Raw genomic sequence first — 26,014 nt, 5'->3', positions numbered from 1 at the left:
AATGGAGCCAGGCTCTGCTCGGTGGCGCCCAGCAAGAGGACCAGAGGCCATGGGCAGAAACTGAGTCCCAGGAAATTCCAGCTGAACAGAAGAAGGAACTTTCTTCGTGTGCAGTAACCAGGCACTAGAGCAGACTACACGCACAGGGTGGCATACTGGAGGCATACCAGACCCGTCAGAACGCCATTCTGTGCTGTGTGTCCTGAGCTGTCCCTGCTGGAGCAGGGCGGTGGGCCCTACAGCGGCCCGCAGCCGCCCCATCCCACCGCCATTCCATGAACGCCGCAATCCCAGCCCACCTATCCCACCGGGGCGCGGGGCTGGGGGCGGGGCTGGGGGCGGGGCGCGGGGCGGTGGCCAATGGTGAGCCGCCGCGCCCCCTGACGTCATCCCGGTTACATAAGGGCGGCGGGTGGCGGCGTTATCCCGGCGGTGCCGGCCCGGCCGCGCCGCCAGCCCGGCAGCCATGGGGGTTCGCCGGCGGGGCGGCGCCGTGGGGGCTATGGCCGACGGCAACGCTGACTGGATGGGCTCGCTGCCGCCCGCACTGCGCTCCCTGCCGCTCTCCAACCTTGCCATCCCGGGTAGGGCGGCGGGGCATGGTGTGCGGGGCCGGGGATGCCCGGGCGGTGGTGGGGGAGTCACCTCGGCCGTGGCGTCGCGTCCCGTAATAAAGTGCTGGGGCAGGTGCTGGGGCTGAGAGGAGCCCTGTCCATCGCAGCAGAGAATGGCGGGTTTAATCTCCTGTAAGTGCCGCTGTGAGACGCCAACCGTTGACCTGCTGCTTTCACTGCCTGCAGAAAAGGCAGCTGTGACCGCTAGCGGCCGTCCTGAGCGTTTGCCGGTACTTTAAATAAGACTGAAGTCGGGTGAGGAGAATGGCTTGGCTGCGTTGATCCAGCGACTGGAGGTTTATCAAATGGAAGGTCTGCTGAGATGGGGCTCTGAGCAACCTGCTCTCGGGGGGAGTCTTCCTGCTCGTTGTCAGAGGGCTTGGCACTATGTGATCTTCAGGCTCCCTCCCAACCCAGACCATTATGTGGCATGTCTTTTATACCCTGGTTTACAGATGGATAAGCTTATAAATGGCGACAACAACAGATGACCTGAAACTTACTTAGGCTGATTTTCTGTCTCTAAAGGGCAAAAAATACTCTTCCTTGCATATGTTAATAGGGAAGAATTTAGGGGTGGTTACTGTAGCTCCTTCTGATGCTGGATGTTACACTCTGGTACAGGCTTGGTTTTCATTTAGTGCTGTAGCTTGTAACTAGTGCTTTGGATATGTACGTTGTGATATACATACCGTCTCAAGTTGTGTCTGGGGAGGTTCAGGATGGGTATTAGAAGGAGTTTCTTCGCAGAAAAGGTGATAGACATTGGATGGGACTGCCCAGGGAGGTGATGGAATCACTATCCCTGGAGGTCTTTAAGGAAAGAGTGGATGTAGCACTCAGTGCCACGGTCCAGTTGGCAAGGTGGTGTTAGTGCTTGGGTTGGACTCTGTGATCTCAGCAGTGTTTTCCAATTTTTTCTGATTCTATATAGCAGACATTCAGCAATACCTCCCTAGAAACAGAGTAACTTCTTGTGTCAGAACATAGCTGCTTCTCTACATGCTCAAATGCCCTTGAAGCATGTAGAGAAGGGGTTGTGCACTTCCTATGTGCTGACTGCTGTGTTACCTGAATCAGAATAGTTAAAATGCTAGGCTTCAATCAAAAATGGTGCTCTTTCCTATCTTGACAGTAGCAAAAACATTTTATGTTCTATTGAACAGGGAAGCAAGACAGAAAGTAAATTCATTGTTCACATAAAATTCTAATGCCAGCAGACTTTGAAACTTTTTGCAAAGAAAGGCTTCTCTGTTTTAGTGAACTCATAAATTAACTTGTTGTAGCCACTTAAAGACTGTGAAACTCTGCAGAATGTTATGATTTAAGTTGTATTAGGGGCAATGCTGCTGTCAGTTCCAAACATCATGCAACCAATGTTGCAGCAGAGAAACCAAGTAAATGAGTGGTTGTCTCAGTAATGCCATGGTCCTTTTAGAACGGCCAGTGTTTTTTGGTGTTTTTTTTTTTTTTTTAAGAGTGTGCAGTACGTGTTTATTTGTGATCAAGGTTGGTGTCTCTTCCCACCACTTTCCTGTACATACCTCATGCAACCTGCAAGTAGGAAAAAGTTATTTTGGGTAGATTTTTTGTCATTTTTTTATTACTATTATTTTAAGTCCAATGACTATTTTGCTGAAGTGGGGTTTTGGTGTTGTGCTTGACAGTGCAACCTTTTTAAAAGCTGGGGTGCAGGTGTTCCTAGCAGTGTGTGGAATACAGGTTGAGGAATCTTTGCAGATGCTGAACAGCAAGGTAGACCAATGTTACCTTCAGAAGAGAGATGAAAGGTCGAATGGGAAGCAGTTTTGTCTGTTGTTAACACCTGTGTGTGCCTATGACAGGAGTGGCCTGCTTTTATCCATCTCAGGGTACATTTGTTTTCTCCCCTTGAATGATGGACTTAATTGGTTTTGATTTGGGGTGTTTGTTCGCTTCCCCACCAAGCTCCTTGTCATCCTTTGTACATAGGAACAGAGATAGAGCTCCAGGAGTGGAAACCTTAAAACTTTTTTTAACTTGAAATAAAATCAGCACTCAAAATCATGAAACTCTTGTTGTTTTATACTTTTTGCACTTTGAGGAATTGCAGCATTTACTTTTTTTTTAAGAACAAAATTATAGTATCATGGGGCTATTTAAAGTGAATGAATTGAGAGTGTACACACGAAAGAAACTTCTTAGATTTAATTTATTATGTACTACTGTGAGTGGGTAACTCCCTTGTATATTGCCCAAGAGATCTTCATATGGTTCTCCTGCTTAATTTGTTGCAAACCTTTTGCTTTCAGAGCTGATTGTTTTCACTGGCTTTAAAAAACATAGCTGTGACTTCTGGGGGTGCTTTTAAAGCTACATTATTCTATGATTCCATGAGCTGTTAAATAATGGTGTGAAACACCTTACATCATGGTAGAGAAGGTCATTCTTTACTCAAGCCTTAGAACCAACTGGTAGTAAGTAAATAATGTTGAAGATAGGTGTTCATGAGGTATACGGGCTATTTACGTGATTATTTAACTCAGCTCAAAAGAAAGAGAGACTTTGAAAGAGTTAAGACCCTTGTGTGTATCAGCTCCCAGGTTTGGGCTTTTCTGTTGCGTCTGTTGGGAAAAACTCTAGCCAAAATGCTAAACTAATATAGTCACTTGCAAGGAAAAGAGATGAGGATTCCTGTGCAATGTCATGAGAGGAGGGATCTTTTGCAATGAAAAATTGCCAAATATCAAGTAACTAAAATGTCATCAATGTCACAAGCATGCAGTACAGTCAACAAAAATAACCACCTTCAATAAGTGGTGACCTTCTGTGAAAGTCTAGAGGATTTTCTCTTAATTATATTCCAGTAATCCTCTTTGGATGTGGGTTTAAAAATGAACCCTTAAACATTTTGATTGTGGACGTGATCCTTGGCAGGGTATTGTATAGTGCTTGTTTAATCTCAAGCTGATTTACATTAAAGAATTTTATGAAATCACAGCTATGATATTTATATTTTCCTTGGTCATTTTTTTGATTGGTATCTGCTACTTTTCTTATTTCTCCATGTAGAAATGGAACACAAAAATCTGGAATGCTCTCACTGATTAGCTTTCAAAGTAAATCATCTAGTTAAAGAATTAGCTGGAGTGCCTAGCTGTTCCTTGCTTGTACTTGCATCGTAAAAGTGGATAGCACCATGGTGTATCCAGTTTGTACTGTTTCATTTGAACTGCTGCAGAAATTTTTAGAAAGGCAGGTATCTTGATTACCTTGGTGCTATAGTCTAAAGTCTCTGCATCTGAAGGTATGGCACCATTTTCCTGTTTCATCAAACTTTTGCATGAATACTTGTATTAGAACAGGTGAAACACTTTTTCTGTCGCAGTCTCCTCTGTGTGAGGTCATGATAAGCTTGTGCCTTTTGGTTTGAGACAGCAAGGCAGTCTAGCAGATGTTCACTGCCAGTGTTTAAGGGTTTTGTTAGTCCAGCCTCCAAGGTGCTGGATTAATGTCATGAGGAGAAGAGCAGGCAGTCTGTTCTCCTTTGGGTCTTGGTAATAATACATTTACTTAATCCTGTCTGGACTATTCCAACTTTAAATATGGATGTAAAAGGCATACTTGGAGTTTTGGATCAATTTGTATCCATTGCTTGTTTCCCAGTTATGGTCAAGATGCTATAAGTGTTTCCATGCTGCTAATTTTCTTTCTTTGTCTTCTGGAGAAAACATATGATGGCTAAGGTAGGGATCCACTGCTGCTTGCAGGAGCACCCAGAAGAGTTATGGGTGCCCTTTAATAAATAAAGATAATCAAAAGTCAGTTCTGCCCCCTGCCTTTCCTTCTCTCCCCCTCCAAATACAAATGAGTGTGTTCCCCAGGCTAACCTTCTGGGAAGGTTTTTGTGATGATGATAGTTTAGAGGGAATTTTTTATTTTGAGAAGTGGTTCTTGTCAGGAAAGCTGCTTGCAACAGCTGCTCACAGATGGGCAAGCCCAAGGGTGGATGCTGGACTGTGTGGGTGTCCTGAGGGAATACAGAGGTTAACCTGATGTGTCATGGTGCTGCAGATGTGGACAGGAAAGAACAACAGGTGGAATAGCTGTAGAATAAATGAGTGATTGTTTTCTTTCACATAGTTTGGCTGAAACAAATGTTATTCGAAGAAACTAAGCTTAGTTGGGGAAAAATTAATTTCAATCTGAACTAAGTTTGAAGGAGTCACTGAAGAAGAGACCTAAAAGATAGAAAATTTGGGAAAAGTAAAATGTTTTACTTTAGCACTTTGAAATGTGATACAAAAAAAAGAACCCTGACACCAGTGGTTTTCTCCTAGGGTGTAAGATTTCTTTTTTAAAATTTTGAAGTAAAGATGTTTGTGTTGTAGGTCAAACTTGGTATATCTGAGACTGATTTGAAATAGCTTACTATTTTTTTTTTTAAGCTTTTGCCACCAGAAGTCAGTTTTTCAACCACTGATATACCTAGAGCCAGATGTCACACTCAGCACAGTGTTCTGCTGCTCTGGAACGTGCAGGCTGGGCAGACTGCCTTTCCAGGGAGAGCTGGGACAGCTTTCCACCTGTGGCTTCTGGTGGTGTACAGGGCCTCTTCTGTCATCTTCTGGTGATCCCAGTTGGTGTGTTCTTGCTTCCTCAGAAAGCATGCGGACGCCTGGCCAGAATCTCATTTCTAAGTCATGCAGAGCATTTGGAATGTGGAGCCCTTTCTGTCAGCATCAGGTTGGACAATGGCTGAGGAGTTTCCTGTGGGATGCTGGGCTGTAGGTAGCCAGAGATGACAGATAAAAAATGGGGTTTATCATTCCAGAAACATTTTATTTTTTTTAACAGAGAAAATCATGTTGACCTCAATATGGCCAGAACAAGACCATATTGGAGACTCTGAACAGTTGGTAAAGTGTCTTCTACTTGACTGTTTGCTGATCCCTAAGGAGAGATGTGTCCTTGCTCTTCTGAAATAGTAAAACTTTGCTGCTCCAAACTATAGCATAGTCAAGCTGTCTAATTCCCCCTATGACACTTTTGACTTTCTAGCCAGCTTGTAATATAACTTTCCATATTTTGTTCATGGCAGTGTCAGTGTGACTAGCCCAAAACTTGCCACAGTACAGTTTGCCACTGTTTCTGCCCTTCCCTGAGAAGTTCATCCTAAGAGCCTCAGTAAGAAGCTTTCTGATTTTGATTTAAATGATCAAAGTACTATGAAATCATCAGCCCTGGAAAATAAAGCTTTACAAATACAGCTGCTAGGCAGTCTTAACAAGGAGCAGCCCTGCTGGCCAAGCCCATGGTTCAGCTTAAAGGGGGAACAGAAGGCATGGAGAGGCATTTCCTGAGTTAACAACCTGCTGCAAGTGACTGACTTGTTGCAGTAGTGTGACTGTCCTCATGCGCCAGGTTCCAACACTTGGAGGTGATGGGGCCCTGAGCGTCTTCTGTACAGGATGCCATCTTCCCATCCACCAACTGGCCAGCTCTGCTGTCCTGACAGTGTAGGTGTTCCCTAAAAGCCCCGTGAGCTGCTTGACTTGGAGTTGGCTAAGCAGAGCCAAAATGGTTCTGAAAAGAAGCAGCAGCAAGCACTGTCCAGTTAAGAGCTGGCCACTAGGCTCTCACTGGATTGGGTGGTTTTTCTCTTTGTCTGTCTGACCTTGGGTGACCTGCTGAACTTGCCAATGCTATGATTTCCTTGTTTATTTGTTTATGGGCTGCTGTGGGCTGTGGATGTGCAGGCTGAGAGGAGTGGTGGTGACCTTGAGGCTGCATCCTCCTCCCAAACAGTATTCCTATGGAGTTCTCATTGAAGGATCATTGAATCATCTGAACTGGCAATCTGTTGGGTTGAAGCTCAAAGGGAAGAAATATAAGATTTATGTTCTGCTTCACCAAGCTTTATTTTCCCTCTCAATTTAGTTTGCATCTACCAATGAATCAGGTGGTAACCACTAGAAGAAAGTATCTGTGAAAGTATAATGATGTTGAGTATGATTTGTAAATGTGGAATTTTCTGAAAAGACCAGTTATTTTATTATCTTGTTAGGCTATTTGATTGTAACAGCAGCTCTCAAATATTTTTAGAGAGGCTGTTAAACTATTTGGACTGTTATACTGGTGAGAACATTTGATGGAAGTTGTTCCACTGTTCTTAAGTAACCGAGTACTCTTTTTGTATGTCCCTCTGTGAGGAACTGGTCTGGCAGACACTAGGTCTGTGCAGGAGCCCCCCTGAAAAGCCAGTCTTAAGGCTTTTCTTTTTAAAGAACTTCTGTCATCTGTTCAGCCAAAACCAAATTACTCTTGAAATACAAAATTTTCTTCAGACAGTATACAAAGGTCCTAATTAATTTGGTTTTTTTCTGGAAAAAATTTCTTCCTGTGACTTATTAAAATCTGTACCCTAGAGAGGGACTTAAGTGCTTCTGGTAAATGAGTATGGTAAAGTGTCTTCAACTTGACTGTTCACTGATCTCCAAGGAGAGATGTAAATGGTGCAGAACATGCCAAAGTTTTACTTCCCATGGAGAAAACTAGTGATAATGTTGATATAAATGGCTGTTGCTCTCCTTCCATGTTGTGAAAGTTTGTTTGCCTGCTTTTCCAGCAAAGATGCTAAAAGAGGGGAAAGTACCATGTAATAAACATTTCTCTATAACTTTCTCAGAAGATAATGGTCCACTCAGTTCTGAGTGGTCACAAAAGAGGAGTTTAGGACTCTCTAAGCTGATGGGGTTTTTTCCTTTTTGAGCACGTGGATCTAGTCAGGCTTTGAAATGGTAGAGATATGCTGTGTCTTTCTTGCATTCCCCTTGTAGACATCTGAGAATGTTGATAAATGAAAAATCATTGCTAAGTGACCTTAACCTTCAAAGGCAATAACTCCAACCAGTGCCAAAAGGATTTCTTCTGGCTGGAAAGAAAAGCAAACTACTCTGATATTGTGTCTGACAGTTTTAGGTTGTCTTTAAGCTCTTACATCCCATTGCACTGCCTGAAAGGGGCAGTGGGGGAAATCAGGGTAGTTCTTGGATAGAGAGAGGGAATTTTCCTAAGAGGATTTGGTCTGTACTACGAGTTGTCTTTCTTAATGGGACTGCATCAAAAATATCTAAAAGATTCTTGTAGGTTTCTTAAAATACTCATCTCTATGGTTTTAGATAATTGATTATCAATAGGATGTTTCTTATTTCTGCCTCATCTCTTTTTGATGGACAAGTTAGTATGAACTATTTGCTTTTCATTAGTGATGAACTTTTAAGATGTTAATCTTCTAATAAGAAAATCTGGATTGTTAATGACCTGAATCCTGAGGACTTCTAAACTTTGAGAGGCACTTTTGCTTATCCTGTTTTTCCCTCAGTTTTGGCACACACAGGAAATTGGGTTTAGAAGAACATCAGTGGGATAGCCTTGACTTGCTAGCACTTAGATCCTGTGTTTTTGGAACTTGATTAGTGTTCTTCTGCCTATCTTGGCTGTGTAATGCCTGCTGTGCTGTGGCACGTGCAGTGGTTTGTAATGTGTGGGGAATGTACTTTGTCTAGTAAACAAAGCTTGTGCTAAGAAGTTCATCGTCACTACAGCTCGGGTGATTCTTTGGTCATAAGTGACCACGTAATGTTTTTAACGGGATGGGTATTTTTTTGACCTTGCTTCTTAGCTTCATGCTATGTTAAGCATTTGTTTCTTGCAATTTTCATCCTGTTAGTATTCTATTCATGTAAAGATCAATCCAACTTATTCAGATCTATTTAAGCTTACTCACAGCACACTTGTCTGCCCTTGTGCTTTCATTTATTGCTTCTTGGTTGGCCAGATGTTTGCAGAAAGTGTCTTGAGCTGCTGCTTCTCAGTAGTCCACAGCCTTTGAACCAGGGAGGCTTGCAGTATGCTGAGACATGCTTGTATCCAAAAGACCCCATGAGTTTTTGTCCTGTTTTCGAGTGACTGGCAGTACACAGGTGTTATTCTATGTTGGAAGATCTCTGCACTTTACATGCGGTATAATCATATTTTTAATATTTCATGAAGGTAAATTTGCAAGGGGTTGGTGACATGATGCTAATCCCTGTCCCTCTGCAGTATTTGCAGGAAGTATTATGTGGAAACAGAAGATATTACCAAATGGTACAGAATCATACAATATGCTGAGTTGGAAGGGACTTACAGGATCATCAAGTCCAACTGCTGGCCCTGCACAAGACACCCCCAGGAGTCACACCCTGTGCCTGAGAGCATTGTCCAAACATGGTTTGAACCTGAACAGGCTTGGTGCTGTGACCACTTCCCTATTCCAGTGTTCAGCTGCCATATGGGTGAAGAACCTTTTCCCAAGATCCAGCGTAAGCCTCCCAACTCAGTTTTGTGCTGTTTCCTGAGTCCTGTCACTGGTCATGAGAGTGAACAGCTATGGCTGGTATTTGTTGACATTGGAGGCTTAAAAACATTGTTGATCAGTGTCATTTGTTTCAGCTCCACCATGGCTTACTTTGACTATCTGTGAGTAAGTAGCATGACAAATAAACACACTGGGAAGTTAGATTTTACTGCAGATGTGATGATAAAAGGCTGCTGTCTAACAATCAGCACAAGGGCTTCAACAAGAAGTCATCCTGAACTGTGAAATACAATCTATTTAACATATAAATTGAATTGAAAAGTGAGCTGTTTAACATGAAATTAACTTGAGGATTAGTATAAGCAGAAAAAAAAAGTTTAAAGATATGAATGAAATTTAATCCACAGCTGCAATTACTGGGATAAAATTAAGAGATATCTCCATCATTTTAAGTCTGGCATCTGGAAGACACCTATATAATATTATTCTAACTATAACACAGCTTTTGGTAGTTAAATATCTGGGCACTTGAGGGCATGTGACTTCTTTCCTTGAAGCTGCCAGTCTTTGTCAGATGAAAGAAATGAAACAGAAATAAACCTGCCAGCTGATTAGCAGTCCCCTAATTTTTGAATGTGCAATCTGTTTCATGATTAAACTTAATGCTTGCTGCTTTGTGCTGCACATCTTTACCCAACTGGAAGCAATTGGCCATCGTGATCTCTTCATTGTATTGCCTGTGCCCGACTCAGTTTTGGGAAGGGCTGATCACCAGTCTGATGCCATGTCACTGGAGCAGCTCAGTAAGGTTTGCTGTCTGAACACTAATCCAGTCTTGTGTACAGTGATTCCGTGTCCTGCATGTGCAGGAACATTTTTTTGAGGCAGTTCAGGCTGGACTTCTAGCTTCTCCTTACCTAAGGGACAATGAAGATAAATTTTCTTGGCTCATCTCTGCCTTTTGACTTCTCAGTAGGTGAGGTGGAGGTTATAAATACCTAGTTTTGTTAGTTGCTTTGTCCACGATCAGTAGGTTTAAGGAATAGCTTTACTATAGGAATAGGATGTTATTTATATCAAGTTGTTAATTATCATGTGAAATGTTGTGCTTCAATAATTCTTGAGGTTGATTTTTCTCCAAGAAAAGTACTCAGCGTAATTTGTGGCAATGCACATTATTTGTGTGGTGGGAAACAACGGATGGTGAGGGATTTTTTACACATAGAAAAGACTTTAGTGTGTGTTGCTGTGAGAGTTTTGTGGTTCTTGCTTTGTCCAGGACCTGCCAGCCTTGCTGCTGTTGCTGGGCAGTGTCCAAGCACCTTCACATGTCCTTGTGTTAGACATTAATTGAGAATCTGCTTAGCAACCTCTTACACTGAGCTCCTGACAAAACGGGGCTGGTCTGCTCCATTCTTGACATGTAGGCTTTGCCTTTTGCCTTTGAAGTTTCACACATTTAGGTTGACTTAGGTTATGCTTTTCAAAAAGAAGTCATGCTGTATCACATGTATCAGCAAGCAGCTTGGCTCCTACCATAGCAAGAGAATGTCAAGACTTTATGAGTTTAGGGATAGAGCAAAGGAGAGCAGGGATTATTTTGACATCATGATGCAATCAGCTTAGCATGTACTTAACATCTAACAGCTAAGCTATGTTAAAAGGCAGTGCCTGAGCTGGTAGTATATCACAGTGATCTTAAGGAAGGGCCTGGTGGATGATGTGGGTCTTCACCTTGCTGTTACCCCACAGACCCACAAGTATCCTGTGCTGCTGCTGCTGCAGGGTTTGTTTTGTGACCAGAGTCAAAACATTGTGGGTCCAGGCTTGGCCTAGATATTGGTGACTGGCGTTTTTAAATGACCACTGAAGACCCAACTGAACTTCTGCTGTCTTTTCAGCCTCAGTATTGTTCATGGCATGATCAACAGAATTGGTGATGCTCCCCTGCCCTCCTTAGAAGGTGATGTGCTACCAACAGTGTAAAAGAGGATATGTTTTGCAAATGCAACTAGTGTTCTGCTTGGTTTTATCTAGGTATACGTGTTGACTTCGATGTAGGAGGAGAGCTCAATTTCCTAGGCTTTTAGCAGAGCATGGGGCAGGAGTTAATAGGATCTTCGCTAACTATAGAAGCATGTCACACATAGTTCAGTTTCCTGTTAAGGAGTGCAGTTTTTAAAGTGTGTGTTGGAAAAGTTGCAATATGGTGACGTGTTTGGATTTTTGGGGATTTTTTTTTTCTTTTTTGATACTGCTTTCTAGTGCTAGGCTATAAATAGAATTTGGTTTGTGATAGTGCAGGGAAAAAATTTGCTCTTTGTATCCTTAAAAGTGCCTTTTAAGTGTCAAATTGAAAAGGAAAGACTTTTGTAGCTGCAAAGTGAATTATCAGAATAAGGAAAATCATTTGGTTTTTGGTTTAGATTTACTTAGACAACTCTGAGGTGACAACAATGTATTAGTGGCAAGATAAAATTCTCATTCCTTTATAAGTCAGATTTATTATCAGTCTGAAGGAGCATAATGGTGCGAGTGATTCCTGTAGCTTCAAGGATGCTGCACTGTCTTAGTTAATATGAAGATATTTCTTATGTAATGATTCTACAATGTTAAACTGTCTTCTACAGTGACCTAAACTGAAGAAAAAATTGATAGAATTAAGAACTAGGAAAAAACAAAAAAAACCCACAACCAAATGAAAGATTTCTTTGTGCAGAGCTACTAATGCCAAGGCAGAGGGCAAGCTCCTTGTGATTAAAGTCAACTTTCCAAATATTGTAGACGCTTGAATGACTCATTCTGCTGTACAGGGAGGTAGATGAAACTCAAATATCTGTGAACTGCATTTTGATTTTGAAGCATCATAGGGCTTCTGAAATGTCTTTGCTAGATGTTTGCTCCTGGATTTTGTTTGGGGTTGCATGTTTGGAGATGGGGAAAAAAAAAATCTACATGTTGCTCCACAACTGACAGCCACTTTGTGATGTAGTTTACTGGGACAGGTATTAAAAATTGCTTCAGATGGCATCTTTGGCACTTCTCACTTCTGTCTAGAAGACTGAATGGCAAGCCATAGCAGAGACCCACTTACACAAATGCTGTGAAGAATTCATGAAGAATTGGTCAGAATTAATTTTAGTGTTCATTTGTAAAGCTTAAAAACTAACCTTCACACTACCTGTTCACTGGTTTTGGACTAGTTGAAATCCATGGAAACAGAGTGCACTTAAAGTTATTGAGAAGTGATGTTTAGTTTATGCTCAGTCTGTTCTTTCATCTGGATTAAAAATGCCAACAAGATAATCCAGTTAAGGTCATAACCTTGTTTGTAGCTCTGATCTTGCATCACAAAAAATGCATCAGTGTTCAAGTGAGCACTGGTACACAAATAAAAGGTTTGGATAAAGGAGGCTGTGAATGCCTCAAATGTTATCTTGAGATTGAATGTGGCAGATTGGGATTTCAAAGAGTTGCAGACTGAGGTAGGGGAGGAAATGTGAGGAAAGCATAGTCCTAGAAGTAGGGACAAGCATACAGGAATGTAAAACAGGTGCCAAGTCACTGTACCCTGGGGCAGCTGGAAAATGAGCTTCTTGGGTGAAGATGCCTTCTCTACACTTCAGCACAGATAGCAGGTGGGGTTTGGCTTAATGGGTCAAACTCTCTTCTCCTGTCCTGAAAACAAAGGGTAGCAAGGGCTGTTAGAGCTCCTAATAGTGTTTTTGCTGGCTGGAGCTTCACAAGGAAGGTGAGCCTGGAGAAGCTGCAGCTTCTTGGCTAGATTGCTGGTACCTGGTGCAAATGATCACAAATCCTTGGTAAACCCCAGTCTGTGGTGGATCATCTTCTGCTAGTCTTTGCCTTATGCTGTTCTGGTACAGTGCAGACCAAGATACACTGCCTTTCACTCTTTGTTCTGTTACTGACTTGGCTAAGGTAGGGATATTTCATTCACTCTGAAATTTTTATTTTGGAGCTTTGTTAGGTGAGCTTCTCAGGTTTTTTTTCCCCATTTACTACTGAATTTTCAATTGGAGGTTTCTCTAATAAGCAAAAATTTTATATTGGAGATGCAGTTTCTCTGCCAAGGTACTGCTTTTTGGACATGCATTATTTTGGTTGGGACTGGTGATTTTGATTGTTGGTTGTACTTTTTTTGATGAAATTTCTGTTCACTCTGCCTTTGGTCACTTGAAAGCATGCCAGGTAAAAGACACGTTCATGAATTTGTTTAACATAAGCTTGGTATGCATCCACACTGTAACTGGTGGTGTGTTCAATTGTTCCACCTCTAAGTCCAGCCAGTCATTGCCCACTGTTCAAACTACTAATCATTTATCTGCCATCTTAGGGCAAAAGTGAGATATGCTGGTAAGGCATGTGCAGGTGCAGACCCCTCAGTCCATTATGTGAATGAAGTTACCTGTTCCAAGATGTTTGGTGTGTAAGGTTATGGTTGCATATACCAGGAGGAAATAAAGTCTCAGATTTTTAAAATTATTCTGGAGTCTCATCCTAGATCAGTCGTGTACCAGGCTCTGGGAAAACTTTGGGGGTTGATTTGTTATTTGTGAAAGAAGGAATGAAGGAAGGTTAGAAGGAGGTTTACCTTTACCACAAATGTTTGTTTTGTGGCGTTCAGAGAGCATTGAAATTGGGAGCTCATGAAAGAAAGCAGTTCAAACTGAGGGCCTTATGCTTAACTCTTGTTATACTATCAGGGAAAAGTAAAGTGTAAAGGATAGTCTGAAAGACTCACACATGAGCATAATGCTTCTGCACTGCTGTCACACAGGTAGGACTTTGCTCACTTTTCAGGGCACATGGGTACATGTGTTATGGGACAGTCACTTTTTCTAAAATTAATTTTTCTTGGCTTTTTTTCTAGGATCACATGATTCTTTCAGCTACTGGGTCGATGAGAAATCTCCAGTGGGACCAGACCAAGCAACAGCCATCAAACGTTTGGCCAGAATTTCCTTGGTTAGAAAGATCATGAAGAAATGGTCAGTGACTCAAAATTTGACTTTCAAAGAGCAGTTGGAAGGTGGGATCCGCTACTTTGATCTTCGTGTATCTTCCAAACCTGGGGAAATAGGACAAGAGATTTACTTCATACATGGCTTGTTTGGCATCAAAGTATGGGATGGGCTGAAGGAAATGAATAGCTTTCTTGAGCAGCACCCCAAGGAAGTAATCTTCTTGGATTTCAATCATTTCTATGCCATGGATGACAGCCATCACCACTTCTTGATCAACAGGATCCGCTCAGCATTTGAATCTAAACTTTGTTGTGTTGAATGTGTAGAATATGTGACGTTACTGTACATGTGGGAGAAGAAACACCAGGTAGGGAAAGGATGCTTGATGTTTTTCAAACCCAAAATGTTAAGATTTGAAAGAGACGAGCCAAGTGTAGCTCCCACTCACAGATATTGGAGCAAGGATGTTGCTGATGGTCAAGTTCAAGCCCCCTAGGGCCTCCTCTATGCAGTGTGCATGTTTTCCTCCATTTACATGCAGCTGTGTATCCCCTCATCTGTGGTGTGGCCAGTCTGTCCTGCTCCCAGGCACATTTGTTAAATAATTAAACTGTAGTGTCCTTGGAGCCTTGTGCTCCTTACAAAGGGTTTTCCCTTCTGGAAGGGCACGTAATGCAGACTTGTGTTGGTGAGGATTTTATTAACTGTTGTCTTTCTAGCCAGTGTGAAGCATATCAGCTTTAGCATGACTAAGGTATGGACAGAATTTCTTTCCTCCTTTGCAGCCATCCAGATCTGCAGAGGTGAGGTTAATGCTTTTTCTCTGTGGTAACTGCTCCCATAGGTACACAAAAACTGAGAACAGAAAAGGGCTTTAGCAGCAGCACATAATAGTTGAACTGGAAGTGAGACTTTGAGGAATTGTTCTGAACTGGTGCTGTCAATGTTAGGCTTGTGTAAATGTGGGTATTTGTAAAAAACATTGCCTCTTTGTGCTGTAGAGAAGCACCTTACAAGGTAAAAGATATTAACTTTGGATTTGAGCAGGTCTGGCTTTGGTTTCTCATGCAGCAAGTGTGAGCATGATGCCAGTATCTCAGTTATGTGCCAATCAGCCCAGCACACTTTGCCCTCTTAGAAGGAGGTATTCAGAAGATGGCAAGGCTGCTAAAATCCTTACCTTCAAGTACAGATATAGTATTTTCTGGCATCAAGAAGTTGCAATGCTTTTAAGCTGAGCTCTTTAAATGACAGAGGCAACTTTGTCATTTTAAACTGATGACCCATAAGCAATTCTGTCCTTAAAGCTGAATAAAATGATCTCCATCTCCTTTGGCTGTAGTGCAGCAAATATACTGACACTCATGACTCGAGCAACTTTTTTGCTTGGTCCTCTTCACTGCTATGCTAGGTGCAGCAGTACTGTATGAATATAAACCAATGCAGCACCCTGTTGAAATAAAAATACAGTAATTGTGACTTGTTTGTTTTTTGGTTTTTTTTTTGTTCTCTTAGGTTCTCATATTTTACCACCACCCTTTGTATCAGGAATATCCCTTCCTCTGGCCAGGTAATAAAATGCCAGCCCCATGGGCTAATACAACTAATGTACACAAACTGCTACAGTTCCTGGAGACCACACTTGGGGAACGAAGTCGTTATGGGACTTTCCACGTATCTCAAGCAATTCTCACACCTAGAGTGAAAACAATTGCACGGCATCTGATTCGTGGTCTGAAGAACACACTTGTTCATAGGTAAGGACTTGTCTTCATTGTCTCAGTTCTTTACTTAACATATCTTGTGTTGAAAGAGGCACTGAGCAAGAAAGAAACTAGGAGATGTTTGCTTAGGCTGGCTAAAGCATGCCATTTTGCTCAGTACTGTTGTTTATGAGAGATATTTGCAATCATTGAAAATAAAGACTCAGTGCAAATAATAAAGGAACAGGGTATATATGTGCTTCCTGGTAATTGGAGCATTTGGAATGTGATATGATTTTATAAAATGTAGGATGGATGTGTGGCTTCAAACCAGTAATTCATTTCAAACTGGCTGAAGTTGGATTTAAGGGGGGAGGTGGGGGTGGAAAAAGCTTGTTCCACAGAGGAAAATTGCTTATTTCTGCACTTAGTTTTACATTGGTCCGTACAAATGTCTCAGTAATTTCAGTAACCGCCAGAGATGTATGACTTAGGGCAGTATTTTACCTTGTATTTTAAGGGTGCTGGGGGGAGGTTTTCTGAAAATTAGATTCACCATTTGACTTTTTTTAATACCACTGACCATTATACAGTTACTTTTCCTATGAGTTAGGTCATTGTAAGAGGGTTTTGCTTTGATTAGCACAGAGTGCCAGTGATTTTTAATAGTATTAACAGTATGACCAGGATAGTTCCATATTATTTATTTTATGGAATTACCACCTTGTAGCCAGTTTGCTAAAAATTACCAGAACTGTTAAAGTCCTCTTGGATATTAGGAAGAAATCTTTATTTTGAGGGTGGTGAGGCCCTGCTTCAGGTTGCCTAGAGAATTTGTGGATGCCCCATTCCCTGGAAGTGTTCAAGGCCATCTGAGCAACCTGGTCTAGTGGAAGGTGTCCCTGCAAAAGGCAAGAGCTGTTGGAATGCGGTGATATTTAAGGTCCCTTCCAACCCAGGCTACTCAGTGATTCTGTGAATAAGAAAATGGCAGGTTAGGTATAAATCTCGGCTCTTTCAGTCCCGTTCGTGTTCAGAGGCGTTGTGTGGCTCCAGCCCGGTTAACTCCGCTGCTGTCGGGGCTGGTGTCGGGGCCGCGGGGCTGCGGCTGTACCGGCCGCGCTGGGCGCCAGGTGGCGCTGGGGGCCCGGGAGCGCCCGACCCTGCGGGGCGTCCGCGCCAAGGCCGCGCGGGATTCCCGGGCCAAACTGCCGAAGGATCGTTGCATTTGTGGAATGGGCGACCAACTCTGTTTCGAAGGACTCCTGGCACAGATGCGTGCTCTAAGCCACTGTTAGCGGGAAGCCTGCCTTCAGTCCTTCCCTTTCCCTCATCCTTACCACTTGTTTGCAACTAAACCGAAAGTTGCGGATAGGTGCTGCTGTTTGCACAAGCTAGCTGTTATGCAAATCTGTCCTTGCAGTTTTATGTAGATGCCTGCCTTCTTGTATGGAAATTTTGCCCTGGATTTGAATATTTTAATGTTCTCAGCTCTTGCTAAAGTAGACTTGCAACAAGTCACACTTAGCTGGCTGAAGTCTAGTGTGTCCCTTGGCAGTAGTTATGCCTTCACTCATAGTTCTTGATAAGTTTTTTTAATTGTCCTGATTCAGCAGGAGTGAAGTGGTTTTAAGCTTTTTGAGTTTGCTTTTTTCTCTTCATCCTGTTAGCTAATTTGCTAGCCTACCATCTTCTCAAATAATGTATACATGTTACAGCGCTAATCTAAATAATGCTAACAAATTTAGCCATTCGTGTCTAACTGCTGAAAAGCATGGTATTTCATGTTAGAGTGCAAGAAAGCAGGTGCAGACTCCTGACTTGCGCTGTTGTCCAAAAAATGGTTGAAATTTCTCCCCATAGTAGAATTTCTTACTCTGTTTAACTCAGTTCCTGACACACCTCTCCTTTATCCAGTTGTAGTGATATATAGCAGGATGTTCAACCCCTGTGGAGCTGACAGCTTCATTCTAGGTTTGGTTTCCCTGACCCCATTGCTCTGAGTGAGTCTGGAGGCTGGAGAGAGTTTGGGAGAAATGAAATGCTGCTGCCTCCAACAACTTTTATCCTGCCTGCCCTGAGGCAGAGGAGGGCAAGGGAGCATCTTGGGCCAAGTATGGCCTTGCTTTGTGTTGCACTGGTCTGCTGTGAAATTGAGCATTTGACTTAACTTGTGCTTGGGTGTAAACAAACCACGGTGAAGAAGATTGTAGTGCAGTGTTAAATCCTGAAGCACAGACTACCCAGTGAATATAGAGGGGTTTTGTATGCCTGCTAGTTGGGATTAATGACTGACCAATATGTCTGTTTGATAGCTAATGACCATGTGCTGTGTTAAGCACTCGTCAGCCAATTGCATTTAGGGTGACAGCCCTGATCACAAATATGAGATAATATATTTCATAAACAGCATGTTGTGTTTGAAATGAGGGGAGTATGTATAGAAAAGTGCCTCTTTTAAAGTGTTTAATTTTCTTTATTTCAATTTCTTTAGGAACCTGCCCATGATTTTGAACTGGGTGAAAGCACAGAAGCCTGGTGTTATGGGTGTTAACATAATTACATCAGACTTTGTGGAGCTGGTTGATTTTGCTGCTACAGTTATTGCATTGAACGACCTCCTTTTGGAAGAGGATGAATCTGCAACTTAAATCCTGATTGCTGTGTTCCACATGTGCCCCTTAGTGGACATCTTTGAACTATGCTTAATGTTTTTGAAACCTATTGTAATCTCTCTTTATGAAAAAAAGTTTCCTAGAGGAAACATGTTTAAACATCACATACAGCCAGGTCCCTTCTCCTGGAGTCATGTGGACCTGAGTCAGCCAAGTGCTGAGTGTGTGCTGCTGTGTCTGTGTGTGCATGCTCTGTTTGAGCTGTGCACACATCTGCTGCTGACAGGAGCTGGCTTCTGGAGCAGATGTACCCTATTGTGACATGCATCTCCTTGGTGACCGTACTCCCAGCCCCCATGTGCGTACATCCTGCCTGCTTCCCATGGCCAGGGCTCACTCCAGGGATCACTGCTGATCCCATAGCAGTGTGACCAGGCTGGCTGGGTGGCATTGTTCTTGGGCCACCTCTGGCATAGCTGGGCTCAGCTGGAGGCTGCTGCTCTGTTCATTTTGCTGTTTTAGACACTACCTCTGACTTACTTGAAGAGACAACACCTGCTGTTGTTCAGGAGGAAGCTATTAACACTGTGTTAAATATCCAAACTGTCCTTTGGACCTGAGAGAAAGCTTGGCACAATCCTTTTTCTTGACCTCTTTATTTTACTCTGTTGCGTCAATAAATTAGTTGCAACCGTGTTTAAGTATATTTATTTTGGCATTAATTTGGAGAATATTTCAGTCTCCAGATTTTGAGGATTATGACTCAAGTCTGAATTGCTGTGTCCTGTGACATATAGGAAACATTCACTTTCTTGAATTACTGGGACGTTTAGGAAACTACAGCATAATCTTTCTCTTTTACCTCTTGGTCACTTGGGGGTTTTTAATCCATCAAATTTTCTTTTGGGGAAAGTCTATCACTCAGGCAGCCCTTCTCTGGAAGGAGGTGGGCCAAGTGGGGACTTGCTTGATATTCAGAGCGCTGGAGCTGACATGGACTGCTCAAAGCCCAAATATTGGATCACTGTGATTTGTGATGGGACAGTGAATTCTGCAGTCAGACCTGAAAACTGTGCTTTTAGATAGAGAGCCACAACTATTAAGGGAGAAATTTCTTCAGCCTTCACCTGCTTGTGACAGAGTAAGCAATAATCACACAAGCACAGGAGGGTGTTAGTACTGCTTCTTTCTTTAGTCACACTTATTTTTGTGCTGGTTCACAATGAAGTGTGACCATGTATGTTTGGGCCAATGCAATCATATATTGGTTCCTATCAGCACTTAATTTACTAGCTGGTAGTATCCTATGGTCTGATTTATTGTCATTACTTTTTTAAAAAGCACAAAAGGGACTGATTAGCAGATATGTCTCTGCTCAATCATCTTCCTGAAGAAACTGTTGGTGCACTAATTATTCACTGGTTATGAATTTCTATTTATCTCTAAGCTTATTTATTATAGAATGGATTGTCTATATACATATTTAATTCAAAGGAAAATTCATCTCCAGATTTATTATTTCTTTTGTTGTTTTATCCTGTGTCTGCCATCATGGTCTGACAGCTGTGAAAAATCCCGGCCTTCTTTGTTTGCTTGTCACAACTCAGGAAAAATGTAAAGGTTTGCAAACCTTCCATGTGAACTTTGGCCGAGTTCGGAGCCGACTGTAATCTGATTTATCTGTTGTTTGCATGGCATTCATTAGAGTTCCTTGAATTTTTTTAACTGAATTGTTTCTCAGAGAGAGTTGGGGGTAGGGGAAGTGCTTGTCATTCAGTCTTCTTTCCAGTTGTGCCTCAGTGATAGGGGACAAGTCATAAAAATCAGGGTTTGGGAAGTATGTTCAAATTTCTAGTTTAAAACTTCCTTTGAAAACCACAGCAGAAGGTTTTTTATTAGATTTGGTAATATTTTTTCTTGTTGATGAAGCCATCAGAACCTGTTTTTGAACAGTTCTGTTCAGTCTGCAAGTTTATTTAAAATACCTGGATTTTCCTTAGCTGACTTTTATGTTTACTACTGCTTTAGTCATGGCCCCAGCTGAAACTCCATAAGGATTTGGTTTCGTTGGTTTTCTTCTGCAAATTGTCTTGGTGCTCAGAGCTCAGTTGGGTGTTAACACCAAGGCTGTGGGTTTGCTCCGTGTATGGGCCATTCATTTAAGAGCTGGATTCGTGACCCTTACGGGTTGCTTCCAACTCAGAATATTCTGTGATTCTCTAACTTGGCTTGAATGCCAGTGAGGCAGAAATAATACCTTTGCAAGGTTCCCCTGCAGAACCGGAAGACAAAGCAAGGTGAAGTGAGTATGATGTTTGTATTTGACTCTCAATTTATTTTGTACTGTATATATATATATACTTCTGCCTCAAGAGAGATTTATTTGGCTTAACCGATATTATTGTGTGTGCACAGTAATGACTGGTATTAGTCCTTCTGCTGTATTTATTTGAATAGAGACGGGATGGGCTCAGGACTTTGGTTTGACATTTTTACGTGCAAACTCAGAAGTTTCTCTAACGTATTGGCTGTTAGTTCTTGCCTCTTGAAACGTGCTGCGTATTAAGAGTGTTAGCAGAGGGAAAGGAATTGGAAAATAGATTTAATATTCATGGTTTAAGTGTGTGGGGGGGAAACATTTCTGGAAGTTTGGCCTGTCAGAAGAGACTTGTGTCATTTCAGAGCTTGGTGGTGTGCATCCAGTGTGAGGAACCTGACAGTCTTAAATGGTGAGTTGGGCAATTGGCAGGTAACATTTTTCTGTGACATGACATCTCCCTTGGCTACTATGGGCAGCATTCACGCTGGTGTTTAGAACTGGTCCTAGGGTTGTCTGGAACCCTCCCAAGCAATATGAACTACCTTTCATGTATTCTGTTACACAGAGAAAAGCTATCCATATAATGAGCTTATCTTGCTTACTCAACACCAAAACATATCCAGACTTCCTCATGCTTTGCAAAATTGAGCTCATCTAGGCTTGGACTTTGGGTTGTGGACTCCATTTTCCAGCATTACAAAATTAAAAGGTGTGCTGGGCAGGAAGGGAGGATCAAGGAAGTAGGGCAGTAGTTTGCATCCAGTGCCCACACAGTAGGTGTGGCAGTGCTTAGCCCAGTTCTGGGCAGCAGAGTGGAGCAGGTCTGTCAGGTGAGCGACAGCACTGCAGCTCACACTGAGGTACTTAGCCAGGTCTGGCCCCTGAGCAGTCTGCTCCTGAGGTCAGCAAATAACAGCCTGCAAGGTCAGGATGTGTGAGCTTGAGGAAAATAAAGATGGGTATGAGCACAGGAGAAGGCGGGAGGTTCTTACAGTTGGTGTAGATGTACATCTGGTGAATACAGTGGTTTTAGTCTTCCTTGCATATCCCTAAAGCAGTAGAGTTCACTTTTAAATAGGCTGGGAAGAAAACCTCCCCAGAAGAATTGTTCTGACCCCTTGACCATTTGGTAGATGCTGGGAGAGGAGAAACCAGAAAACAAGCAGCTGCTTGATGCAAAGTACTTAAACTGTGTATTCTTGAATAATTATATATGTGGTTTGTTATTAAAGATTCCGGTTAGCTATATACTGTTTTATGACTATTGTTTCTCTTCCTGGTGTGCAGTCTCTCTCTCTCTGAATGCCAAGCACACTGGTAGCATTTCTCTTCTCACACTGATTGCTGCCATGTGCAATTTAAGGGTGTCTTTGAGGTACGGTAGACCTCTGTGTGTATCCCTGATGGGAAGTAGTCGATGCCTGTTAGGGAGCATCTGAGTTTTTAGCCTCTTTCTGTGTCCAATAGGTAACAGCAAAAAGGAGTTAGTACTAGATTTTGTAGACTGACAATCTGTTGGCTTTTACTTGGGGACAATTGTCATAATGTATTGAACTGCATAGGGAGATGGTGGAGTCACCATCTCTGGAAGTGTTCAAAATGTGTGGAAATGGCACTTGAAGACATGCTGTAGTAATGAAGACAGGAGTGATGGACTTGATGGTCTTGGAGGTCTTGTACAACCTTAACAGTTCTGTGATTCAGAGTAGAAATGCTGACTCCTAATGCATGCTGGGTGTTGCTGTTGTTGGTACCGACTTTAACTGAATGTTGGAGTTTAAAAGCACCTTAACTGTAAGGTTGAAAAACACTTTTGAGCAGGGATTTGGCTCAAACAGGAGTAGGGCTTCTGCCAACATGCTTATCTATTCTCATCTGGCTAAGCCTTTGGAAGTAATTTCTTTGTGTACCTATCTCAGGTGTCAGAGTTCATTGATGCATCATTTAGCAGACCAAGATTTAGGACTCAAAGGGATAGAGGGCATGGATATTTTGATTTAGGATTGGATTACCTATGGAAGTCTTACTGAGCATATGTGACTTTAGGTTTACTTAAATATGCAGTCATCTTGACTTGAACACAATTACCAAACCCCAATAAGCAATTTTTTTGGTCAGAGGACCACTGTTTGGGACAAAACTTCAGGCAACTTTTCAATGCTTATTAAAGCACAGAGAAATTGTATAATGTGGGGAACAGAATTGACTCAAAGAATTATTTGAAGTATAGATGAGGTCTAAATGAAGTTCTTTTGGCAGTGAAAAATAAGATTTTTTTTTTCTACTTCTTTGACAAATTCTTATTCCAGCTTTGGTTTTTAGCTCAACAGATGGGTAGAAGAGCCAGAGCATATGGTGAGAAGCAAATAAATTTTATGCTAAGGACATGTATGTAGGACTAACAGTGGTAAGAGTATGATGATTTACTTAATGACACCTTTAATGGTAATCCTATCAACTCTTTGGTTTAGGCTGTTAAATCAGTCTCTTTTGCATTAAAAATAATCAGTCCCACTAATTCAATACATCTGTTCTATTGAAGTGTGTTTACTTCTATATGCGTATTTATTTTTCTTAAAGTCTTACCAAGTAAACTGTTAATTGTAGGGACTGCAATAGGAATGTCAACTTTAGAACTGTATGCTGAATCTGCTTATATTTTACATCCAAGAATATTTATGCCTTGTGTGTTGTCCATTTAAATAGTACTTCTCTTACCCTTTGTTAGACCTGTCGTACCATCTACATTGAACTGCAGTGTATTCTTTATTTTGAAAGAAATGTTGATCAGCACATCCTATATAAAAATAATTTAGATTACTTTTTGATTTTTCTCAGTGTCAAACGTATTTTCCAGATGGATTTTTTTTTTTAATTTATACTGTGGAAGGGTGCAGAGGGGACCAGGTGAAGAGGAGTTATCAATTCTCAGTATTTTGTGCCATTTGTCTTCTTATGGCAGTTTGTGCTTTACCCATCTGTCTGATTCAGTTTTGTTAGACCAGCATGCCTCATCTGAACTGCAGATAAATTTGGGGGTTTACATCTGTTTCTTCTGCTTTATATCATTGGGAGTTTTAATCCTGAAAATAAAAATTACAACTTGAGCTAATCATCTTTGCTGTGTGTTCTGTACTGCTGACTGTTTTGATACATGATGATTGCGTTGTGAATCAATTAACATCAGTTGAGCTGAGTAACTTCTCTGTTGCAGAATGGTGTCATGGAAGGTTGGTTTGGGATTTTTTTTGAGGTGCTACATCTTGCTGTACTTGTGTCCCCTGAGTAGGCAGACCCAGAAAACATCCGTATTTTTAGGATGTGCTGACAACTTCTCAGTGCAAGTAGTAGTGGAAAGTGATTAGAAATCAGTGTGTGCTTGCACTTGTGTGTCCACATAGCTAACATCTTTGCCTGATTGCACTGGGACAAAAGCATGCTAATCATGGATCTAGTTGTGTCCTGGAAGGCAAGTACAACTTCTGTGCAGCCTCTACTGCTGTAGCACAGGTGCTGAAGCTCCATTGTAATACTTGATCAGGAAACAAAGCATTGATAATGATTCCTGGAGCCCGGGCTAATGTCGGATGCCTGTAACCAGTGAGATCAGACACACCCTTCCTTTGCATTGCTTGCAGTGTGCCTGTCTTGAAGATGTGGGAATACCAGGGGAGGGAGAGAATGGATGGTCCTGATTCCCTCATGTTTTCAGGCAGTTGTGACTGAGGGGGAGCTATCTTTAGATATTTTTTTTTTTTAATTTTATGTTAGTGCTGGAAATTCTGAGCTTAATCACTACCTTTTGTCTCAGACCTCAAAGCAGGTGTTTGCAAACCAGCCTTCATTAGCAGTGACTCACACAAAGCTAACCATTGGTGTCAGTAGTGTCTGCAATGTGCTGTAGGCAGGGAGTGTGCCACTAGTTTTTTCTGAAAATACCTATGAACATGAATCTAAAGAGACTTGCATAAGCTGCCAGTGTGTAAAAAGTTAATGGTTAAATAGCTTGGAGTGGCACTGTGGCTTCCACTCCCCACGCCCTCCATATACTGTTTCCCCAGGCCATGAAAATTACGTACCTTAGAGGGGGCTTCAGGTGCAAGAGTGAGCACAATTTCATCATATTACTCTCCTAGGGGATTTAATGGATTTTTTTTTTTTTTTTTAGTCTATGTGCCTTTAGCAATGCTGGACAAGGTCACACATGTATATACATACACATATATGCATAGAATAAATTGATATTTTGAAGCTTGCAATGAGACAGCAAAAACTAGAAGCACATTCTGTGACAAATTTATGCATGCCCTTTATACTGAGTTTCACTGTTGCCACAAACCTGTGATTAGCTGTTCAAACAAAATCATTCCTGAATTGCATTTGACTTACTATTTACCTCTTAGGGGGTGCTGCTAAACCTGCATACAGTTTTTTTTAGCTGTGGAGGATAAACTCCTGCATGCTGTCTGAAGGACAGCCAGCTTGGAACCTGGTGTATGCTGCCAGCAGCTCTCATTCCACATTTAGCTGGAAGGTGAGCAAAATGCTGGCAGGCTCTGGAGCTGAGTAATGGTAATGTCACTGATTCTTCTCATCAGTTAGGTGACACACCAGGCACTTGCATCAGACTAGAAGAGCATTTGACCAAAAGCCTCTGTCCAATTTAAATGTACTAAGTGGGGTCAGTTTGTCATGCTCTTGGGTGAGCAGATGCTGGAAAAAGAAACCAAGTGAATTTTGAACTACTGCTTGTTAGTGAGCCCAGCTGCTCTTCTTGGGGATCAGGGTTTGATCCACTCACCTGGTTGTGCCGCTGCCTGAAGTCAAGACAAAGTGAATTCTTCTGGAAAAGATGGTGAGTGTGACCAGGATCATTAACAGGTAACTTGCTATGTGGATAAGCTGTTAATGCAATCACACTGAGAATCAACTTTCCCTCAGTTTAGGGATTTGTTTAAATTAAAAGCAAAATTTGCTTGGAGTAGAAAATGGTTTGTTGTTTTTGTTCTTTCTTGTTTATCTCTTATCTGCCGAAGAAATAAAAATACCTTGGGGGAAGTACTCTGGGATCATGCAGTCTGCTCAAGGGAGAAGCTACTGTTGTACACATAACTGTGAACAGGTTTACATCTGCAAGTTCAACAAAAATCTGGACTCAGAGTCACTAGTGTTCCTTTCAGCAAGCAGTGAGAATGCATACCCATGGCAGAACTGCTCATATGGCCGAATTTGTGGATTCAAGTTTCCAGGACAATCTGTGGGCTGAAATTGCATATGGCTGTAAGTTGGGTAGTACTTCAGAGAGGTGAATTCTTCTCATGTCTGCTTTGAGATTTTTTGTTCTCTATAGTTTAAAAGTAAAACAACCCCATTTGTTGCAAGATATGATTTCTTAGCCTGGCTTCTAATCTAAAATTTGTGCAAGGGTAATTTTCT

At 41.9% G+C, this 26,014-nt stretch overlaps 1 protein-coding gene across 1 annotated transcript; it reads left to right on the top strand.

Moving 5' to 3' along the window:
- The first annotated feature begins 422 nt into the window (after window positions 1–422).
- PLCXD2 (phosphatidylinositol specific phospholipase C X domain containing 2) lies at window positions 423–18,570 on the top strand. Its single transcript, XM_084226808.1, has 4 exons — window positions 423–584; window positions 13,847–14,307; window positions 15,456–15,697; window positions 18,138–18,570. The coding sequence occupies exons 1-4, from the start codon at window positions 467–469 to the stop codon at window positions 18,292–18,294; spliced, it is 978 nt and encodes a 325-aa protein (XP_084082934.1). The 5' UTR covers window positions 423–466; the 3' UTR covers window positions 18,295–18,570.
- The last annotated feature ends 7,444 nt before the right edge of the window (window positions 18,571–26,014 follow it).

The sequence above is a fragment of the Fringilla coelebs genome (genome assembly GCF_963513975.1).
Source record: "Fringilla coelebs genome assembly, chromosome: 2".
Lineage (NCBI taxonomy): Eukaryota > Metazoa > Chordata > Aves > Passeriformes > Fringillidae > Fringilla > Fringilla coelebs.
This window is presented reverse-complemented; position numbering and strand designations above follow the sequence as displayed.

Bases quoted from the DNA above. Each gene is read 5' to 3' on its own strand.
- PLCXD2 (XM_084226808.1), top strand. From the start codon at position 467: ATGGGGGTTCGCCGGCGGGGCGGCGCCGTGGGGGCTATGGCCGACGGC. The intron at 14,308-15,455 runs GTAGGGAAAGGA...TTGTTCTCTTAG, and splicing joins TGTGGGAGAAGAAACACCAG to GTTCTCATATTTTACCACCA. The intron at 15,698-18,137 runs GTAAGGACTTGT...CAATTTCTTTAG, and splicing joins AAGAACACACTTGTTCATAG to GAACCTGCCCATGATTTTGA.